A 20,868-nucleotide genomic window follows, 5' to 3' on the forward strand; every position below is an offset into this window, starting at 1 on the left:
GGGTACAGGTTCTTCGAAGAACCCCGCCCGAATTCCTCTGCTAAAAAGAAGAATCACGCAGAATCACGATGTCACTATGCTAATTGCAGCCCAAAACCAATCGAAGAGGATCTTAACCACCGGTTTTCTAGCCATGGGAGGCCCTTTAATGTTTTAACACCGGCTTCCGCATCTGATTCACAGTTGCTAACGATCGTCGATCGACTGGCTCAAGTCAATGTCAGATACAGATACATTTTCAGATTCAAATGCAGATCGTCAGAGCTTTCAGTTTTAGCCAGCTCTTCGTCTTTGTCTACGCAGATGGTTGTGAACGTGTCCATAGTCAAGTCTTCCGAAAGATTTGAAGATTCTTGGCGAGCCGAAGAAACCGAAAAGCCCGAAAACTAAAAACCGAGTGCCGAGAGATTCGCAAAGCGATCGTTTCGTTCGGCGATCGCCGCCGAATTTAATATTAAATTGAACTTGGCCACAGCATTTGTCAGCATTTCTAGTTACGTATCCGCTTGGGCAACACGCTCGCGATCGCGTCGATCACAAGAACTCAGAACGCGTTCGTCTATCATATCCAAAAAAAACCCATATATATATTTTTTTTGACTGTGCAATTGGTGTGAAAAGTGCAGAAGAAGTCGTTACAAGTAACTAAAGGCCCAAAAATGGCAAACAAATCGCTGATATTTGTGGGCCTGTGCCTGGCATATATGGCCACATGGAGCCAAATCTCTGCCCAGAATAACAACAATGTCCTCTTCGAGACGATTAACTTTCTGAGACGCGGCCAGGCGGACGTGGAGCTGGAGAACTATGACAACAATGTGGTTCTGGACAGCGAGTACGATTTTATAGTGGTTGGCGCCGGAACAGCTGGTTGTGCCTTGGCCGCCCGACTCTCCGAGAATCCACTGTGGCGAGTGCTGCTCCTGGAGGCCGGCGGTCCCGAGCGACTCGTCATGGACGTGCCCATTGTGGCGCATTTCCTGCAGCTGGGCGAGATGAACTGGAAGTACAGGACACAGCCATCTGATCACGCCTGCCTGGCGATGAACAACAACCGGTGCAATTGGCCCAGAGGCAAGGTGATGGGAGGCAGCTCGGTGCTCAACTACATGATGTACACCCGGGGCAATCGCAGGGATTACGATCGCTGGGAGGCCCTGGGCAATCCCGGCTGGAGCTTCAAGGATGTGCTGCCGTACTTCAAGAAATACGAGGGCAGCAGTGTGCCCGATGCTGAGGAGGATTATGTTGGTCGCAATGGCCCGGTGAAGGTCAGCTATGTGAACTGGCGTTCCAAGATCGCCGAAGCCTTTGTCGATGCCGCCCAGCAGGATGGCCTGAAGTACAGGGACTACAATGGACGCATTCAGAATGGTGTGGCCTTCCTGCACACCACCACCAGGAATTCCACAAGATGGAGCTCAAATCGTGCCTACCTGTATCCGCTGAAGGGCAAGCGCAGCAATCTGCATGTGAGAAAGAATGCTCTGGTGACCAAGGTGCTCATCGATCCGCAAACCAAGACGGCCTATGGCATTATGGTTCAGACCGAGGGACGCATGCAGAAGATCCTGGCCAGAAGGGAGGTGATTGTCTCCGCCGGAGCCATCAATACACCCCAACTACTGATGCTCTCGGGCGTGGGACCAGCCAAACATCTTCGCGAAGTGGGCATTAAGCCGCTGGCTGATCTGGCAGTGGGTTACAATCTTCAGGATCACACGGCACCGGCGGTCACGTTCACCACCAATGCCACCTCTCTGAAATTCGAGGACTTTTCCGATCCCACACTCATTAACCGATTCAACAGAATGGAAGGACCATATGGATCTCCCGGTGGCTGTGAGGCCATTGCCTTCTGGGATCTGGATCACGAACGCGATGAGGATGGCTGGCCTGATATTGAGCTCTTCCTGGTGGGCGGTTCCATGTCCTCCAATCCGGCCATTTCCCGTGCCTTCGGCCTGAAGAAGTCCATATACGATACACTATTTGCCGAGATCGAGGACAAATCACTGAATGCCTTCATGATCTTCCCCATGATTCTGCGTCCCAAGAGCCGCGGTCGCATCATGCTGAAGAGCAGTGATCCCTTCAAGTATCCCCTGATCCATGCCAATTACTTTGCCCATCCCTACGATGTGGATATCTCGGTGCGGGGACTACTGAAGGCCGTCAGTCTGATGGAACAACGTGGCATGCAGAAGATAAATGCCAAGTTGTGGGAAAAGAAGATACCCACGTGCAAGCAGCATCCCTACAAGAGTTGGGCCTACTGGGCCTGCTATGTGAGGCACTTCACCTTCACCATTTACCATTATTCGGGCACCGCCAAGATGGGTCCCAAATCCGATCGAGCTGCAGTGGTGGACCATCGACTTCGTGTCCACGGGATCAAGAATCTGCGAGTCGCAGATGCTAGCATTATGCCCGAAATCATGTCCGGTCATCCGAATGGACCCGTCTTCATGATCGCCGAGAAGGCAGCTGATATGATTAAACAGGATCATGGTTTTATCCAGTGAAGCCACCTTACCCCAAAGTTGATTCCACAATCAGGTGTAAGCCCCATTTACACTGGCCTACCATCAAATCGTCCCATTCAATCACACCTCAAATGGCCAGTGTAAAATGGGGCTTAAGTTTTAGTTAAGACCTTCCAAAAATTTTTTGTTATAATCTCTAGTAATTTTTTCTTGCCTGAACTGATTCTAGCTTAAGATTTAGCTATATAAGCATAAATAAATGAATATAAGTTTTGTATGTACTATAACAAAATTTGCTTTTCTATACATGCGGACTTATAGAACTTTACGAATTCTATAGAGTAAAATTTTGTATATAGAGCTGTGGCCTTTCCGATTTTAGTTTGACTTTGGGCATTTAACAATGACTTCACTTTTAACTCTTTAAATACAAGAAAACCAATAGTTATTTTACTTTGACATTGAATTTTTTTGGACTTCTGTCTTTGGCATTGTTTCACTTTTATCAATAGGAATTCTCTGCTCTCGCACTTTTCATGCTAATCAATCTGAGGCTTCATAATCAAAATCTGTGAAATCCGTGAAGTTGTCCGCTTGTTTGACGATTTTTTGTTTTGATTTATTACACGCCTTTGTTTTTTAGTCTGTCTCAATTTTTTTATTGTGGCGGAAATGTATTTTTTCCCTTACTCTCGTTTTTTTTTGCGTTCGGTTTTTTTCTTGTTTAACGAACAAGCCGGTGTGAACTTTGTTAGCTGTTTTGTTTAAGCAATTTTTGATGATGAGTCTTTGGATTGATCTTGGTATAATTTGCATCGATTCGACCTTAGAATTATTTATGTATGTGGAGTGTGCATAAATCAGTCGAAAATTGAGAATAATTGCTTTAGGATAAGTATATCTTTCAACATCCCAAGGGTAGACTATATTAAAATTCTATTCAAATAGAAACGAAAAGCTTTGAGCTTAGCTTAAAGCTCTTTGATTTTATATTTTTTGATATTTTTTTTTTTAAACCGGCCTGTAATTCTAAATCTAACACAGCACATTCGTCACTACGTGAATGGTATTTCGACAGTGCTTATTTTTAAAACCGGTACTCGTAGAGTAATCAACCCAGAACCCGCAGTGAAAACTCATTTCCAATTTCCCTTTCCTTAAAAAAAGTCCCTATGGTTACGCCTGACTTTTCATTAACACAAATTGAAATATTCATGAATCGAGGGGGCGTTTTGAATCGCTTACAAAAAAAGGCGAACACAAAACAGACAAATTTTGAATGCAATTGCCATGACCAAAACATGGCCCTTCCTCCAAATTTCAGATCCATGTCCTCTGTGAAATCCCTGTCCTGTTCATTTTTTGGTTGCTGGGATTTTGTAAGGGCATCCAATGACTTTTATTGTGGGATTGGAGGAACTGCATCCATATGCTGGGGTTGATCCCAACTGCACTGAGCCACCCCTTTATCCATTTTTTATTTCACTCGTTCCTTTTTTTTTTTTTGTTAGACCTAAAGTCGTTTAATCGGCTTTGGTTTTGTATTACCCTATGGGGTGGCTTGGAATATATTAACCCTCGAGTGCCCGAGCCGCTGGTGCTTCAATCTTCAAAGATTTAACTGACAGTCCAGCGACATAAAAAAAAATACTCGTCAGCACAGCCAGAACAAGATGCCTATCCAAGTGCCATTGAACCGAGCTCAGATGCAGAGGAAATACAGAGAGAAAAGTAATGTATAACCAAATTTAAATGTAAATAGTATAATGCACTTATTTTAAGGAAAAACAAATTAATAAGTGCTATAAAAAGCACCATAATATGGTTATCTTTTTGTCAAATCAAAACATAAATGATCGGGTTTTTCGTTCCCTGCATTAGAAAAGAGACAGAGAAACAGCAAATGAAAGAGAGGCAGGACCGTAGAGATGAGCAAGCAGAAAGCGCAAATTAGCAAGTGGCAATAAAAATTCTGAGACAATATCAGCCTGTTTTGGCCCTACAAACCTGGCTAAAAGTCAACCAACTCATCTCATCAGCGGAGAAAGAAAGACGTAGAGATGCGGAGAAAGGAGGTGAGAAAGAGATGGGGGGATAGAGATCAGTGAGGGAGAACCAAACCGGCAAGATAATAAACAGTGGAGCAAAGTTCACTTTGAAGTAAAATAAAAACAATTTGTTCTGAGAAGCTCCACTAACTAACTTTCCACGCGCAGTGCTCATAAATAAAATGGCTAGAATAACTAATAATTATCTAGATTTTTTTTATACGTGCACAACTTGTTCCACAGTGCGGTGGCAGAGGTGATGCCAAACAGAGGTAGAGGTCCAATTTCATCCAAAGCTCGGTAGCCACAGAGATCAGTTACCGGCCATCGCAACCATGGAGAAGCTGCTGCTGTCCCAGCTTCTGTTTCTGCTCCTAATCCCACTTATACCGCTGATCCACACCCAAAGGAGCTCCCAACTGGACGAACTGCGGCGATTGGGATTGGGCAATGTCGTCAATGTGCCATTCTTCAGCGATGGTTAGGGTTTATTAAACACATTACTAATCGAATTTTGGAATTCCTCAATTCTAATTTAGTTTAACTTTATTTCCACTTTCCCCCACTTCTTCTTGCAGTACCCCAAAGAAATTATGACTTCATAGTGGTAGGAGGCGGAGCTGCTGGCTGTACATTGGCCGCTCGTCTCTCGGAGAATCCCAACTGGAGTGTGTTCCTCATCGAAGCCGGAGGCGTGGAGAACATGGTGCATCAGGTGCCACTACTCGCTGCCCATCTGCAGTCGACTGCCTCCAATTGGGGCTACAACTCGACGCCGCAGCGCCATGCCTGTCGTGGAATGCCCGATAACAAGTGCGCCCTGCCCAGGGGCAAGGTTCTGGGTGGCACCAGCTCCATCAACTATATGATCTACAATCGGGGCAATCGACGGGACTTTGATGCCTGGGCAGCTGCAGGAAATCCCGGCTGGAGTTACGACGAGGTGTTACCCTACTTTCTGAGGAGTGAGCATGCACAGCTTCAGGGACTGGAGCAGTCGCCATATCATAATCACAGTGGACCCTTGAGTGTGGAGGACGTGCGTCATCGGACGCGATTGTCTCATGCCTACATTAGAGCTGCCCAGGAGGCGGGTCATCCGAGAACGGATTACAATGGTGAGTCCCAACTGGGCGTTTCCTATGTGCAGGCCACCACACTGAAGGGCAGGAGGCACAGTGCCTTTCGAGCCTACATAGAACCCATAAGATCCAGGCGTCGGAATCTGCACATCCTAACACTGGCCAGAGTCACCCGTGTCCTGATAGATGCAGCCACCAAGTCCGCCTATGGAGTAGAGTTGACCCATCAGGGCAGAAGCTTCAAAGTGAAAGCCCGCAAGGAGGTCATACTATCGGCGGGTGCCTTCAACTCTCCACAGTTACTGATGCTGTCGGGGATCGGGCCAGAAGATAACCTCAAGGTCATTGGAATACCCCTGATCAAGGCACTGCCAGTGGGTAAGAGAATGTTCGATCACATGTGCCACTTTGGACCCACATTTGTGACCAACACCACGGGCCAAACTCTGTTTGCCGCTCGATTGGGCGCACCGGTGGTCAAGGAGTTTCTACTGGGCCGGGCAGATACCTTTCTGTCCAGCATCGGCGGCGTAGAGACGCTCACCTTCATCAAGGTGCCATCCGGCAAGAGTCCGGCCTCCCAACCCGATGTGGAACTCATCCAAGTGGCCGGCAGCTTGGCCAGCGATGATGGCACCGCCCTGGCCAAGGGAGCCAACTTCAAGCCCGAGATTTACGAGAAAATGTACAAGGATCTGACGCTGAGGCAGCAGGATCACTTCAGCTTCCTCATCATGCACTTCAAGCCCGCCTCCGTGGGTCGCCTGTGGCTGCACAATCGCAATCCACTCGAGTGGCCACGCATCGATCCCAAGTATTTCTCGGCTCCGACGGATGTGGAGAACTTGCTGGAGGGCATAAAGGAGGCCCTCAGAATCTCCAAGATGCCGGCCATGCAGGCCATTGGCACCAGACTCCTGGACAAGCCGGTGCCAGGTTGCGAGAGCTACGAGTTCGCATCGGATGATTACTGGAGGTGCTCCATTCGAACTCTATCCTACACACTGCACCACCAGGTGGCCACCTGTCGCATGGGCGCCGAAAGTGATCCCACCACCGTGGTCAATCATCAGCTGAAGGTGCATGGAGTGAGGAAACTCCGGGTGGTGGACACCAGTATCATCCCGTTTCCACCCACCGCCCACACGAATGCAGCGGCATTCATGATTGGGGAGAAGGCGGCTGATATGATACGATCCGAATGGAGTTGATTAAAGCCAGGTGAAGAGCATCTTCAGAGACATCAGCGATTTATGTAAAGGGGTTAATAAAATGCGAGAGGAAAGTTTGAAAGTAAGCAAACGAGTAAAAACGGCACACGTTAAAAGCATTTGACAGTTCTTTAATATTTTAAATGAATTTTGGGTTCCATACATAATTTTGAAATCGATAAGACACACAAAAAGAAATCAAATTTTCATAGGACTTCTTTAAAGGGTATCATATTTTATTAATCATTCTGAAAAAACTTTATGTCAAATTCATAACATTACTAACATCTTTTTTGTTTAAATAAACATCCACGGAAATCGTTTTAATTGCCTTTTGAACTTAATTGCCACTCAAATCCGTTGAGTGTAGCGTCAAACGGGGTCTTCAGAACGGTTCGGGTCAATCCAATGTGGACCACGTCATGACCTAGCTTAATAAGTTCCCACCGATCCGTTCCGGTCTCCAACTGATCCGAGTCCCAATCGGCCAAACGAGGCATCAAAAAACAGGTTTACGCCCTCCAAGTTCAATGCCTCGGCAGTCTGGCCGAAAAAATACTAATAGAGCGCCGGCATTGTGTATGCCTCATCGATGATATATGTATATACGATATTATTGTATTTTACATATTAACTTGAAGTGCATTTGGGGGCCCAGCGTTGGGAGAACACGCGCCAAAGTTAAATGAACCCGCAAATGGCAGACGACACTTAAAAAGTGAGAATCTTGTCATTCTCCCTTCACATTTGGCTAAACCAGGAAATGAGGGTATCATTTTCTGGATACCCTACAGTATTTAAGTTTTTTTTAAATTTTCAGATGGATATTTGTCGATGGTTTCATGGAAATTAGTTCAAAGCCTGAGATATGGTTTTTATTGCATACTTTTAAACACCTTTTGGATATTTCTTTTATAATAACTTCCAGCTTCTTTATATTTACGTGAAATCACAGTCATTTTTCTCCGTGTACAACTTAACTATGCAGAAGAACCAGCTGATTTGAAACTGTATCAAGACAAGTTTATCTTTATGACCTCAGCACCTCAACTATGTTTTGATGCTTCCCGCTAAACTCCGCGATTTTCACTATTTATTTTTTGTTTACTGCTAATTGGTGCTAATTTGATTTGGGTTCGTTTTTATTTCTTTAGCCGGCTCTGGCCAACTTGGCTTGTTTTTATTAGTTTACTATTTCTATTCGCCCTGCTAATTGGTGTATGTTTTGGATTCGGTTAGTTTAGTGCTCAATTTGATTCATTGTTTGGATTCTATTTCTTAGTTTTAGGCGAAGTTTTTTTTACGATTTTCCGTGTCAGTTTATTTTTTTAGCTCTTCCTTATGTGATCTATAGCATGTTTCTTCCTGGAGTTCCCTGGAGTTTGTAGTTCATTTAAAAATTCTTTTACGGTGAAATAAATTACGAAAAGTAATTTAAGAATGCTTGAAATGACAGTATTTAAAATAAAATAATATAAAGTGCTTAGCCACTATATGCACATGCTAGTCCATAACTTTCAATTAAAATTCCTAATTGTTCAAATAATCTAATAATAATCACTAAATAACTTAAGACCTCACAAAAAAATGGACAAAACGCATTCATTTTAGCATCGTTGGAAATTGTTTAAACGAAGTACAGAATCCCCAACGCCCTTCGCTGAATTGCAGGGTATGCGGCTTATATGGCACACGGGGTGGGCGGGGCCCCATTTGGCGGCGGTGGCGCTGGATTAACAGCCACTGAGAGAGCCACAACAACAAAGGCAGCCCACCGACGTGTATGAAGCGCGATTATGGCACCTGAGTCACTCACTGTCAGTGCAATCCAGTCCAGGAGCCATGGCTTAAAAGCAACTCCCTCCAGGCGATAGCAGCTCATTTGCCCACCATTACCCAAATGCAGTCCACACAGATGTTACAGCTTTTCCTGCTCTTGCTGCTGCAGCTGCTCATTTTCACGGCCGTTTCTCATGGGGACATCAACCGACTGCTGCTGGACCAGCTCAACCAGGTGGGATTGGTTAATCTCATAGAGCAGGCCACGCGACCGAATGGTAAGTGGAGGCAAAGCTCCTGAATATTATATATGATTAAGGTTCCAATACTTCCCCTTGCAGTACCCAGAGATCTATCCAACTATGACTTTATTGTGATTGGATCCGGAGCAGCTGGTAGCGCATTGGCGGCCCGTCTCTCGGAGAATCCCCAGCTGTCGGTGGCCCTCATCGAAGCTGGAGGAGTGGAGAACCTATCGCATCTGACGCCAGTGGTGGCTGGTTATCTGCAGCAGACATCCTCCAATTGGGGCTACAAGTCGGTGCCACAGAAGCTATCCTGCCACGGAATGAACAATAATGAGTGTGCTCTGCCGAGGGGCAAAATTCTGGGTGGCACCAGCTCCATCAACTATATGATCTACAACCGGGGCAATCGCAGGGACTTCGATGCTTGGGCAGCAGCTGGAAATCCTGGCTGGAGTTACGACGAGGTGTTACCCTATTTTCTGCGCTCTGAGAATGCCCAGCTACAGGGATTGGAGCAGTCGCCGTATCACAATCACAGTGGTCCCTTGAGTGTGGAATATGTGCGCTTTCGATCGCAGTTGGTGGATGCATTCGTGGAGGCATCCGTGGAATCGGGTCTGCCGCGCACGGACTACAATGGAGAGTCCCAGCTTGGAGTCTCCTATGTGCAGGCCAACACACTGAATGGACGCAGGCACTCTGCCTACTCGGCGTACATAAAACCAGTGCGTGATCTGCGCTCCAACTTGCAGATATTCACCTTCTCCCGAGTGACCCGCATTCTGATCGATGAGGCCACGAAATCCGCCTACGGAGTGGAGTTTCACTACAAAAACAAGGCGTATACCTTCAAGGCCAGGAAGGAGGTTATCCTTTCGGCAGGCACCTTCAACTCCCCGCAGTTACTGATGCTTTCGGGGATCGGGCCAGAAGATAACCTCAGGGGCATTGGAATACCCCTGATCAAGGCACTGCCAGTGGGTAAGAGAATGTTCGATCACATGTGCCACTTTGGACCTACATTTGTGACCAACACCACGGGTCAAACGACCTTCTCATCGAGAGTCACGCCAACTGAGGTGATATCATACCTTCTGGCCGGAAATCCTGCCACGCGCTTGAGTTCCATTGGCGGAGTCGAAGCCTTGGCACTCCTCAAGACGCAGCGATCGGATTTGCCAATGGATTGGCCTGATATCGAGCTGATCATGGTCACTGGCAGTTTGGCTAGTGACGAAGGCAGTGGCCTGAAATTGGGTGCCAATTTCAAGGACGAAATATACGACAAGATGTACAGGGAACTGGCGCAGACGCAACAGGATCACTTTACGCTGCTGGTCATGCAGTTCCATCCGAAGTCAGTGGGTCGCCTCTGGTTGAAGGATCGCAATCCACTGGGCTGGCCCAAACTCGATCCCAAATACTTTGTGGCCGAGGAGGACGTGGAATACCTGCTGGACGGCATCAAAGCCAGTCTAAGGATCATAGAAATGCCAGCCATGCAGAGGATTGGAGCGAGGTTGCTCAAGCGAACAGTGCCGGGCTGCGAGGGCCACCAATTTGCCTCGGATGATTACTGGAGGTGCTCCATACGAACTCTATCCTACACACTGCACCACCAGGTGGCCACCTGTCGCATGGGCCCCGAAAGTGATCCCACCACCGTGGTCAATCATCAGCTGAAGGTGCATGGAGTGAGGAAACTCCGGGTGGTGGACACCAGTATCATCCCGTTTCCACCCACCGCCCACACGAATGCAGCGGCATTCATGATTGGGGAGAAGGCGGCTGATATGATACGAACCGACTGGGAGTTGATCTAAACAGGAATCAATGTAGAAATTCAAAAAAAGCAAGAAATGTTCCAAGGCTGAAGTTCTAAACTCCATAACTCAACTTATCTTAATCGGATTTTGAAGTGGCATACCTCTAAAAGTTTCTGGCGCTATTCTCTAAAAATCTGAATTCAAATTTAGAAATATATATTTTTTTAATTTTTTTGATATGATGTTGATGTTTTAAGTTTTTTTTCATATTATTATTTTTTTCCCCAATTTCTACCGATATTCCCGAAAATGTTGGAATTTCTCGTTTGCGCTTCCACTAGCTGAGTAACGGGTATCTGATAGTCGGGGAACTCGACTATCTATCTATCTTGTTTTATTTATGTTAATATCGCAGAAATGCCCATTAAATTCAATATGCGTGTCTAAATCGATTATGTTTTACGAGTACTGAGCACCCAGTGGGAATGGAAATGTCCGTTAAAGGATTATCGATGCCCGTTTAAGTGCATTATTTCATTATGGTAAATTTCAGTTGGCAAAAGGCAGCGAAAGTGCAGAGTAAACTCGTCTTTTAGTCCGCAGTTATTGTTTGACTTGGCAAGTTAATTAAATAGAATTACGTTAACGAGACGAGCGAGTTGCAATTGGGTTTCTTGTTTTGGGGTTGCCAACATGCAGGGGGTTGGGGGGTCGGGTTGCCCCTGGGGGTTGGACAGAGTGCATTAACCCATGCCCGCACAACCGCACGGGGGTTGAAAAAGTTTGGCTAGGCTTAGAAAAATGGCAACATAAAACGTGGAATACAAAACACACCAGGGGGTGGTTTCCCTTTTTCACTCGTGATGCTGGGGATGGTGGGTGGTGCGATGGGTGATGGGCAGTGGGTGGTTGCATACAAGTGGTTATCACTGTCTTGGGCTTGTTGTTCCCGTTGTTGTGTGTGCAAAATTCAATATGCATCGGGGAGTTTTCTGTGCCGCCAAAGGGAAAGACTTCCGGCCCCAGGGCTGCGCAAAAGATACCCAAGGTTGCACCGAAAAAAACCATCTAGCAAATGTGATCTTTATCTGTTTGAATTATAACATTTTTCCTATGCTTTGTCGAAATCCAGAAACTATCCTGTTCAATAACATATGTAAATCTATAGTCTATTTAGTTTTAGAATTAGTTATACAACTGACACACAGAATCACAAAAGTAAAGGGTTTAATTTAAGTAAGGTTATCAGATTGATAAGAAAGCAGTTCCAATTGTTTAAAGTCATCAGGCAGATAAGAAACGATATACTATTATATGATTATTATGAGACTTCTCAGACTTTCATACTTTCAGATTATTTGGTAGTTGTGTACAAACAACGCAATTTAAAGTGCCCATGTGATAAATTTGTAATGTATGTATAACATTTAAAATGCTAAATGATAAGTAATAAAGCGAAATTCAGAGTAAAATAAATGGGACAGGTAATACAAGTTTTTGCGAAAGGGAAGATGTCAAAAGGGGTCTAATTAATTAATTTGTCTTGCAGGTTGGGTTTTTCTAATGCTGAACATACAGAGAACTCAAATTTCGAGAGTCTGAGCACAGATGGAAGCATGCATTTAGACAGCTTTTCTTTCAGTGCTGTCATTATCCCCAACGAAACACTATCGCAGATCAAAGCGAAGTCGAGTCGAAATGTAAATATGGAACCCTGGCTGAATTCGCAATGTCCTGTCAACATGCGGTTTCCTAATTGCAGCATTTCAAAATCAGTCAACAGGCGTTTGAGCCTTCAGTGGTGGCGAGAAAGGGTTGAGCAGTGGTGGGTGGTGGGTGGTTTCATGGGTTCCGACTCACCTGAAACAATTAACGCCTCATTGGGACCCGTCGTGTGTATGTTGCCCATCGTAGAGTCGTTCCTCGTCGCCGTCTACTTGTTGGTCTCTATTTGTGTTTTACTTGTTTGGTGTTACTCCTTTGGCCGAAAGCTCCGCTGAAAAGTTCTGACGCAAAAATGAAACAAGAGCGCACACACGGATGTATAATTAGCACACGGAGAAAAAACACTTATCTATTACTAGCAATTTTATACCGATTTTGAATAATTTCTATTTTTGTTATCACTTATTATTGACAGCTTTGAAATGGAATTATATTTATGATTTATATAAAATATATATAGAAACATTTTATTTTCTTCCCATATTTGCTCGCTGTGTCCAAATAATTTAAAAAAACAAGATAGAAGCTTTCAATTAGCCGCCCGAGAGTATGTTACAAATTAGATATCCAGATTAGCATCAAACACGCGCGAATTTCTTGTTTTTATTTACTTCTGTTCTCGATGTTTGTTGTACTTGCTTCGCTGTTCTCTTATTTGTTGTTGTTTTATATCGTTTATTGAAAGCTTTTTTTATCTATCTCTAGGGAACAGCAACAACAATAGGCAATGAGGGGCAACTTGTTCTGCATACAAGACCTCTTATATACAATACGTGCATATGTATGCACATTCTATAGTGTATTTGAACGATCGAATTGGAATGTTGGTCCGAGTTGTGGACACTTGAGGAGTTTGCTGTGTTGGGGGGGGAGTGCGGCCACTTGAAGTGTAAAGTGTGCTGGTGATTTTTATTGGCTTTATGGCACAGCTGGGGAACTTTTTTACGCCGCTCTTTATCAAAGTTCAAATAAATAAAACTAAAATAAGTTGCGAATACAAATTAGAGCAAGGGGGCGCGGGGTGGTGCGGCATGACGTAAGCAGCCATGTGTGCGTGTGTGTGAGGGGGAGAGAGCGAGTTTGCTAGAAGGAGAGCAAGAGATGGGGCGCGTCTTATCAATGAGCTCATCATTTTTGCACTGAGAAAAATCAGAACGAATTCTCAGGCCGCAACAACAGCACACGGTGTGCATAAATACCAACAACAAAAATACGAGGCACACACACACAGGCATACACACTGGAAAATTAACCCTTAGTGTGTGCGTGCATTCTGATTGGGGTGGCTGATTGGAGTTTCTACATAAACAAAGTTTGTTATTGCCGCTTTGTTGTTGCTGTACCAATGTTTATTAGCAAACGTTTTTAGCTAGAACTTATGACTAGCAGACGCTAAGCGCAAACCGGCTTTGCATTACGCTAGATTATTCATAAATCATTAAAATGCGAGCCGGGAGAAAAGTTTATCAGCATCACACAGTTTGTTTTCCGTTTTTATAGCTGTTGCTCTGCCATTGGATCTTCCAACTAGTTTTTCATTCACTCACTGGCACAGTAAAAAAAATGTGAAAAAAATATTTCGAGTTTAATTGATCGCGTCAGTTGAATTAATTAACTTTTGATTTTCAATTAAAACGCATCAATTGACAAAAAATTTTACCGTTCTTTAGAACCGAGTCCCTTTGCGCTGGAGATGGAAAAACGCCGATTGCTTGCTGGCATCGATGCTAGTGGTTGCGAGGATTAAGACTATCGAGTGATATCGATGTGTTGGGCGATATTTTCACTTTTCATATTTTCAATTCGATTACTATTAAAATGCATAGTTTATTAGAATATAAAATAATGGTTTCACTTACATCCACACTTGATAGCATAACCAATATTATTGTGCATTTCCAGTCGATATATATCGGATGCCAAGCACGAATACCCAGTCAGGTTATCGATAACTAGCCCAAGTGTGAATGTAAACAAAACAGAAACAAAGAACGAAACCCAAAATAATTAATCTCACAATGTCGCGCGGCGGCGAATTGGTATTCAAAACGAAGAAAACATCGGAGAAGATATCGGAGAACATACACATATTCGCCAACGATCCATCGCTGGCCTTTTTCCGGGTGCAAGAGCACGTTCGCAAGGTTTCCCCAGCGATTTTCGAGAAACGCGATGAAGTCTTCCAGCTGCAAAATAATCTCCAGGGACATTGCTACGATATGGAATACGGCATTCAGTATGTTCTACTACTATATAATATATACTCTACCATATATGTATATCTTAACTGAATCTATTTAACCACAGAGCCCTGCGAACGATTGAAAAGTCGGAGAGCATATTTGAGAACATACAGGAAATGATCAAGGCTTCAATATTCCTCAAGCAGCAGCTGAAATACGAGGAGAGCAGGAAGAAAGTGAAGAAAGACAGCACCAAATCTTCCGTCTACAAGCGATTCTCCGCCCACCTGGCACTGGATCTTCCGGATTTACCCGACTTCGGTGGCGTTATGCGGGAAACTAGCCAGCGAATGGAGAGTATGATAGGTCCTGGCACGGGAACAGGACGAACTGAGACCCAAGCCGCGCTATCCAGTAATCCGGGAGAGCTCCAAAGATCCTATACGACACTACACTAGATTTACCTGGTTCTAGCATTATATTCATAGTTACGTATGCATTCTACAATAGTACAATACATTTATTTCAATTGTCAGCCTTGATATCTTTGATTATGCGAAGGAATAGTATATTTATCATAGCTGAAGATGTATATGATTAATAGCTGACTATTTCGGTTTATATTTGGATTTAGTAATGCTTTGTGGCTATTATTATAAGTAAATAATATCTTTGATTTACATAAATACATTAAATATTACAATCTTGAAATATTCCAAAGTTTCTTGAAATTTGTGGCATCGAAATCCGTTCGGTAATCGATAGGCCGCTCCGTCGCCACTCGAGCTATCGATACATTTCAGCTGACACTTGAACAGCACTTGTTTTTATTAGATAATATTGCTAACATTATTATTTGCTCGAGAAAGTCGCCGCCGTGAAGATGAACCGAATTTGCCAGAGCCTGTTGCGTCCAAGCTACCGGATTCCCGCTGCCCTCAACGGCGGAGCAAGTGCATCCGCCGCCACCACGCCGGGATCCATTCTGTGCCGCTTCTTTGCGGCGGATGCGGCAACCGGCGCGGCGGTGGACAAGGCGACGATGGACAAGCTGGTGCGCACCAACAAGGTGGTGGTCTTCATGAAGGGCAATCCCCAGGCGCCACGTTGCGGCTTCAGCAATGCGGTGGTGCAGATCATGCGGATGCACGGCGTCCAGTACGATGCCCACGATGTGCTGCAAAACGAGTCCCTGCGACAGGGTGAGTGCGCTCCGCGTGTGCATCAGCCTGCAACGCTTTAACCTGTCCCTTTAATCAATTGCCAACAGGAGTCAAGGACTACACCGACTGGCCCACCATTCCGCAGGTGTTCATCGATGGCGAATTCGTCGGCGGCTGCGACATCCTGCTGCAGATGCACCAAAGTGGCGATCTCATCGAGGAGCTGAAGAAGGTGGGCATCGTTTCGGAGCTGCTGAAGGCGGAGGAGGCCAAACAGCAGGACGACAAGGCCAAGTGATGATCCAATAGAGCACCCAAAGATCAAATCCCTTCCTAAATATGTTAGCCACGCAACGTTTTTATTATTAAATGTTTAACTCATAACGACAATAATGTGCATTCCATGTGATTCAAATCATGGGCATGTAATCACAGTATAAAGTTAGGATTATGATATACCAGGCTTTGTAGAAGTACCATTACGATGTAGATCCCCATCTGCAATGACTCTTCATCTGCGGGTTGTGCGCCCCTCGTCGATTCGCTGCAGGATGCCCAGGATGCGACTGCGTGCCTGCAGAGCGTCGCCCACCTGCAAGAGGGAGAAGCACTGCTGTCGACGCTGCGGATTAGTCATATTTACCAGGATCTCCATCAGGTTGTCGGCTATGGCGTGGCGCATCGTTTCCTCCGACGGCATGGGTGGAATCACGCGACTCGGACGAAGTGGGCTCGATTGGGTGGCGGCATTATCGGGATTCCCCGCTGGCAACTGGCTGCCCACATCCTGCTTTTGTTGGTTATCCTCAGCTCGCCCCTGCAGATCCTTTTGCTCCAGAATTTCACTTAGTGTCATCTTGCCATTCCGTTTGTCAGTTAGCAGCTTTTCCTGATCAATCCCAAAGTATTCTTCCAAGATCTTATGATCCTTTACTGCGATTGAAATCCGGTTGACTGCCGGATCCCCAACTTGAACTTCCATTACTTCCTGCTTTAGGTCCTGATGCTTAGCATTTTCCGATGCCTCCTTTTTATTTTGATCCTGAACGTCATGTCCTTCGATTTTATCTGGCCGATTCCGATCTGGAATAATATGATTTTCATTAGGTAGTCCTTATGTCCGTGAATATAGTTTTGTATTACCCATTTCGCTGAGATTCACTGACAAATTATAATACTAACATCTTTATAAGTTTGTTATAACTTCCATGTGCTATGATTATAACTGGAAAACACGAATAACTATAAAATGGACTAAAAAATCGGGAATTAAACAGTTATTTATCGCTGCATGTTAACCCTTATGTGGCCCCGTTTTTGTCATTTATTAATATTTAAATTACGTTAAAAACTCAATTTATTTAGTTTCCTCTGGATTCCTATCAAGTATATAGTTTACTACCCAGATATTACATTTAAGAAACCTATGCCTACATATTAATAGACCTTCAACTGACTCACCTACATCGATCTTTTATTAATACCTTTTAATCCATTTGAAATCTTCTTAAAGGTGCCGCAGTACAAGCTCGTTTTGTTGATTTTACACTTTTGATTTATTTAAATATACATATCGATATATTTAGTTACATACAATATAATACATATTGATTAAATTGGTGTTTTCGTACGCTTCGTTATTGCTGATTTGTGGTTTGAAATCGTTTCACATCAATTGCTTGTCGTTACGTTTGTTATTATTTAGTCAATGTTACGTTAACTTTTATGATGCAGCAAGGCAATGCAGTTTAGTGATTGTAAAACGAAATAAAAAAAAACTTATACCATAACTTGCTTATTAGTTAACAATAGTCAAAGGTGTTAAAAGCGATATGCCATGTATATGTGTTTTCTGAAATGTTTTGTTTTTTTCTTTTTTTGTGTAATACTTCGAAAGTTCAGCGTTGAAAGTAAACCAGTGGAACGAGTGTGTGTGTGCTTGTGTGTGGAGGGTTGTGTGGATCAGACAATGGACGACTTGTCCAGGAAGGAGGAGGTCTCCATCAGCAGCTCGCTGCTGCTGCTCAGGATATCGTAGAGCTGGAGCGGTGCATCTCCGGCGATGGGATTCCCGAAGGGAAAGAACGACGATAGCGTCGATAGCTGCAGGTTGCCATTGACGGATGTGAGTCCGTTGGTGGGCGTGGCGGCCTTCGTCGGCGTCTTCCTGCGCCGCTCCACACCGTCCACAAACTCGGCCTCGTCCTCCTTTTCCGTCTTCTCGTCCCTGTGCCGATTGGGTCGCGATTCGCCGGTGGACTCGTAGAACGCATCGGGCAGATCGTCAAAGTTCTGATACTCCAGGCAGCGCTGTACCTTCGCTATGTTGCTCAGCAGCAGGCGATGGAAGAGATCCACCTGCGGCTGCCCGCCGCCGCGAATGTCCAGGATGGGCAGCCAGCGGTAGTAGCACTGATCCCACACTTGCAGATCGAAGATACGGTGCGCCGGCTGCAGGAAACGATCCTGAGGCACTGACGAAGCGATCGCGAAGAGCTGCGGATTGATGGTGTTACGCGAGGGCGTGGCTCCAATACCAGCACCATGCGCTCCCTTATTCCCGACCGCCAAGGATCTGCGATGCGCTGCGGCACCAGCCTGGGCACCTACATCGCCCCGCTGGCGCTGGTACAGCGGATTGCTGAAGAACATCTTGTCCTTATCCGAGAATTGTTCGCCCCAATCCCAAACGGGACGCAGGACGAGCTGCGAATCGCGCACCGCCTTCAGGCGCTGGGCCTGCGTGTCAAACTGGAAGGTATCGAAGATGGGCATGAAGCACGAGTCCCACAGCGTGGTCAGGTACGTCTGCGTGAACTCGAACTCGTCGGTGAACTGCTGCAGTAGCTGCCACACGCAGTCGAGGAAGAGCAGGAACACTGGGCTCTGTTCGCTGTCCAGTAGCTCGGCATTGCCGCCGGCTGGCTGAGCGGGATAGACGTGACCCAAGCGCCGCTGGAACGGATGCTCCAGGGCCACCCACTCCTTCTGCACCAGCGACTGGAAGCCATCGATGGTACGGAAATGCGGATCGAGCAACAGCTGCGCCAGACTGCTGATCACACAGCACAGATCACGGCCATTGGACTCCTGGAGGACACAGGTTACGCCGCTGCGCAGCGTGGCAGCCGCTTCGCTAGCATAGCGTAGGCACAACGACACATAGAACAGCCAGTTGGTCTTTTCGAGTAATCCCAGGTACTTGTCATCCTGCAGCATGAACTTCTCCGGCGTTTCCGGCGTGCACAGGCGCCTCAGCTTCTGGTAGGCACGCAGCACATCCTGAATGCTCGGCAGGCGATCCGTCAGCTGCAGCAGCTTCAGCTGTCGCCCCGCATCACACTTGCGCACCAGCTCCAGCATCACATTCTCCGATTTGGTGTCCTGCTGCGCAGCAGGCTGCAGTTCAGCTAATCTGACCAGGGCAGCGCTGCTGCCATAGCTGTACACCCAGAAGGCAGCTCGTGAATCGCAGAAGGCGCGCGACAGATCCAGGAATCGGTCCACGCTGCAGCTCTTCGGTATAACGAAATGCGGCGGCACAGTGTACTTGCCCGCCTGCAGGGGATTCTGCAGCAACTGGACACTGGCACTGCTCACCACCTGCCACTCGGTGGCGCCGCAACGTATCAGCTCCCTGGCCCAGTCGTTTTTCGTCGCATACATACTTGTGCCGGACGCACCCAGCGTCGAATAGTACGGCTCTCGGTGCGCATAGGCGAAGCTCAGGTCATGCCGCATGGGATAGGCGAAACGCACCAATGCCGAGGCAATCAGTTTGCCCTGATCACTGGCTCCGAACATCTTCGAGTCCTGCTGCTGGAAGGCGAACTTCAGCAGGCGAAAGTTCTTGCACACAATGTGCAGGGCGGCGATGCGACCGCTTATGTTCTGCTGCTTGAAGGGCTCCAGTTTCTTGCGCCTGCTGATTCCCGCATGGCTGGCCATGCCGCGCGCCGCCTGCAGCGCACTGGCCGCCCGTCCCAGCTCGGCAATGGTGTAGATGTGATCGATGTTGTTCAGCGTGATCTCATTCCGGCCCACATAGGCGTTCTCCTGATACAGATCAACCAGTGGCGCTGTGCTCGCATTATTGCGCTTGGCATGCAGCGGCACAAAGGCCAGCTTGAAATTGGTAACACTTAGCAGGCCGAAGGTGGCCTCCCTGTGATGCTGATCCGCTGGCGTGCCCGACGCGGACGATGTGGCGGTGAGGGTGGAGCCACTGCCGCCTCCACTGCTGTCCATCGGATCGATGGGCGAGTACATGTAGGCCGGCGCCGTGGCCACTATCTGCTCGCCCTGCAGCAGGCGCGGCTTGGCCAGATGGACGTCCCTCAGATCGCTGGGCAGGCACCATTCGTTTGTGTCCGCAGTGGCGCGCAAATCGCCGGGTAGCGGTGCCACATAGCTGGTGAATGTGTTGCGCTTGTGGTGGTCAGCACTTCCGGCGGATCCCGTTCCTCCCAATCCGCCGCCGCTGCCGCCGACGCCGCCGCCCGTGGCCATTATTTAGTCTGCACGTCGCTGGAATATTCAATTATTCACCACTTCCTGTCTGCGGCGCTAGCTCTACCGTTATTTCGCTGCTGTCGTGCTGTCTGTGTCATGCGAGCAGAGAGAGAATATGGAGCACATCAACGGCGAGTGGAGACAAATGGTTGTGTGAAAACAGAATTAGAATTATCGAGTGTTAGCAATTTACTGATTTTTTTCTCTTATTTTGTGTTTGGTAAGGGTTAAGTAGGAGGGGGTGGAGGTGGGGGGGTGATAAGTTTTTATCAGTGAAACACAATTTACCGTTCGGATTACTACCTGTGTGTGCGTGTGTGTGCGAGCGATCGCCGTTGCTTTTGTTGTTGTTGCTGCCGCTGCCAGTGTCGCTGCGGCTGGTGTTTTTGTCTTTGGATTTTGGATTTCGGTTCGAGCGGGGTCACGCGTTGTTGGGGTCATCTGCTGGGGTCATCCAACTGCACCATCTGGCGTCTGCACACACGCAACGTCGGTCGCAATGTGCATTTATTTATTTATATTTATTTGTTCACTTGGTCGCCACAATGCATACGACACACTAACACTCACACACACACGCACACACATGCACGCACATGACACTCGGTGTAATCGGCGCAGTGTGACCAGACGCCAGCAATTCCAGTATTTCGGTTGCGCGTCAA

At 46.5% G+C, this 20,868-nt stretch overlaps 8 protein-coding genes across 15 annotated transcripts in view; 5 read left to right on the forward strand and 3 right to left on the reverse strand.

The window, feature by feature from the left end:
- LOC6550611 (flotillin-2) overlaps positions 1–14,100 on the reverse strand; it is an 88,559-nt gene extending 74,459 nt beyond the window's left edge. For 3 of the 7 annotated variants that reach the window (XM_026981619.1, XM_015155196.2, XM_001978102.3), the window contains exons 1-2: positions 14,006–14,100; positions 12,481–12,626 (exon numbers count right to left, since the gene is read on the reverse strand). In XM_026981619.1, the coding sequence (XP_026837420.1) occupies positions 12,481–12,529 (49 nt within the window). In that variant the 5' untranslated portion in view covers positions 12,530–12,626; positions 14,006–14,100. Of the gene's footprint in view, positions 1–12,480; positions 12,627–12,715; positions 12,787–13,823; positions 13,842–13,892 lie in introns of those variants that run through there. The other 4 variants (XM_026981615.1, XM_026981616.1, XM_026981618.1 and 1 more) reach the window with 4 other exon arrangements.
- LOC6550638 (glucose dehydrogenase [FAD, quinone]) lies at positions 457–2,766 on the forward strand. The gene has a single exon (XM_001978114.2). The coding sequence runs from the start codon at positions 660–662 to the stop codon at positions 2,523–2,525; it is 1,866 nt and encodes a 621-aa protein (XP_001978150.1). The 5' UTR covers positions 457–659; the 3' UTR covers positions 2,526–2,766.
- LOC6550639 (glucose dehydrogenase [FAD, quinone]) lies at positions 4,802–7,147 on the forward strand. Its single transcript, XM_001978115.3, has 2 exons — positions 4,802–5,014; positions 5,113–7,147. Exons 1-2 carry the CDS (start codon positions 4,870–4,872, stop codon positions 6,825–6,827), a joined length of 1,860 nt encoding a protein of 619 aa, XP_001978151.1. The 5' UTR covers positions 4,802–4,869; the 3' UTR covers positions 6,828–7,147.
- LOC6550729 (glucose dehydrogenase [FAD, quinone]) lies at positions 8,612–10,687 on the forward strand. Its single transcript, XM_001978116.3, has 2 exons — positions 8,612–8,884; positions 8,948–10,687. The coding sequence occupies exons 1-2, from the start codon at positions 8,728–8,730 to the stop codon at positions 10,675–10,677; spliced, it is 1,887 nt and encodes a 628-aa protein (XP_001978152.1). The 5' UTR covers positions 8,612–8,727; the 3' UTR covers positions 10,678–10,687.
- A 160-nt stretch (positions 14,101–14,260) lies between the features above and the next one.
- On the forward strand, positions 14,261–15,110 carry LOC6550730 (BLOC-1-related complex subunit 8 homolog). Its single transcript, XM_001978117.3, has 2 exons — positions 14,261–14,581; positions 14,653–15,110. The coding sequence occupies exons 1-2, from the start codon at positions 14,364–14,366 to the stop codon at positions 14,984–14,986; spliced, it is 552 nt and encodes a 183-aa protein (XP_001978153.1). The 5' UTR covers positions 14,261–14,363; the 3' UTR covers positions 14,987–15,110.
- Positions 15,111–15,279: 169 nt separating this feature from the next.
- LOC6550731 (glutaredoxin-related protein 5, mitochondrial) lies at positions 15,280–16,081 on the forward strand. Its single transcript, XM_001978118.3, has 2 exons — positions 15,280–15,730; positions 15,799–16,081. The coding sequence occupies exons 1-2, from the start codon at positions 15,412–15,414 to the stop codon at positions 15,987–15,989; spliced, it is 510 nt and encodes a 169-aa protein (XP_001978154.1). The 5' UTR covers positions 15,280–15,411; the 3' UTR covers positions 15,990–16,081.
- A 68-nt stretch (positions 16,082–16,149) lies between these two features.
- LOC6550732 lies at positions 16,150–16,996 on the reverse strand. Its single transcript, XM_001978119.2, has 2 exons — positions 16,835–16,996; positions 16,150–16,774 (listed from the first exon to the last, which is right to left on the reverse strand). The coding sequence occupies exons 1-2, from the start codon at positions 16,836–16,838 to the stop codon at positions 16,203–16,205; spliced, it is 576 nt and encodes a 191-aa protein (XP_001978155.1). The 5' UTR covers positions 16,839–16,996; the 3' UTR covers positions 16,150–16,202.
- A 148-nt stretch (positions 16,997–17,144) lies between these two features.
- On the reverse strand, positions 17,145–20,867 carry LOC6550733 (myotubularin-related protein 10-B). Of its 2 annotated transcripts, none has more exons than XM_026982503.1 (2): positions 20,492–20,867; positions 17,145–20,292 (listed from the first exon to the last, which is right to left on the reverse strand). In XM_026982503.1, exon 2 carries the CDS (start codon positions 20,198–20,200, stop codon positions 17,654–17,656), a length of 2,547 nt encoding a protein of 848 aa, XP_026838304.1. In that variant the 5' UTR covers positions 20,201–20,292; positions 20,492–20,867; the 3' UTR covers positions 17,145–17,653. The 2 variants fall into 2 exon arrangements, with proteins under 2 accessions (XP_026838304.1, XP_001978156.1); XM_001978120.3 differs by having other exon boundaries at positions 20,507–20,865.
- Position 20,868: the final 1 nt, after the last annotated feature.

The sequence above is a fragment of the Drosophila erecta genome, unplaced genomic scaffold (assembly GCF_003286155.1).
Source record: "Drosophila erecta strain 14021-0224.00,06,07 unplaced genomic scaffold, DereRS2 tig00000126-arrow-pilon, whole genome shotgun sequence".
Classification (NCBI taxonomy): domain Eukaryota; kingdom Metazoa; phylum Arthropoda; class Insecta; order Diptera; family Drosophilidae; genus Drosophila; species Drosophila erecta.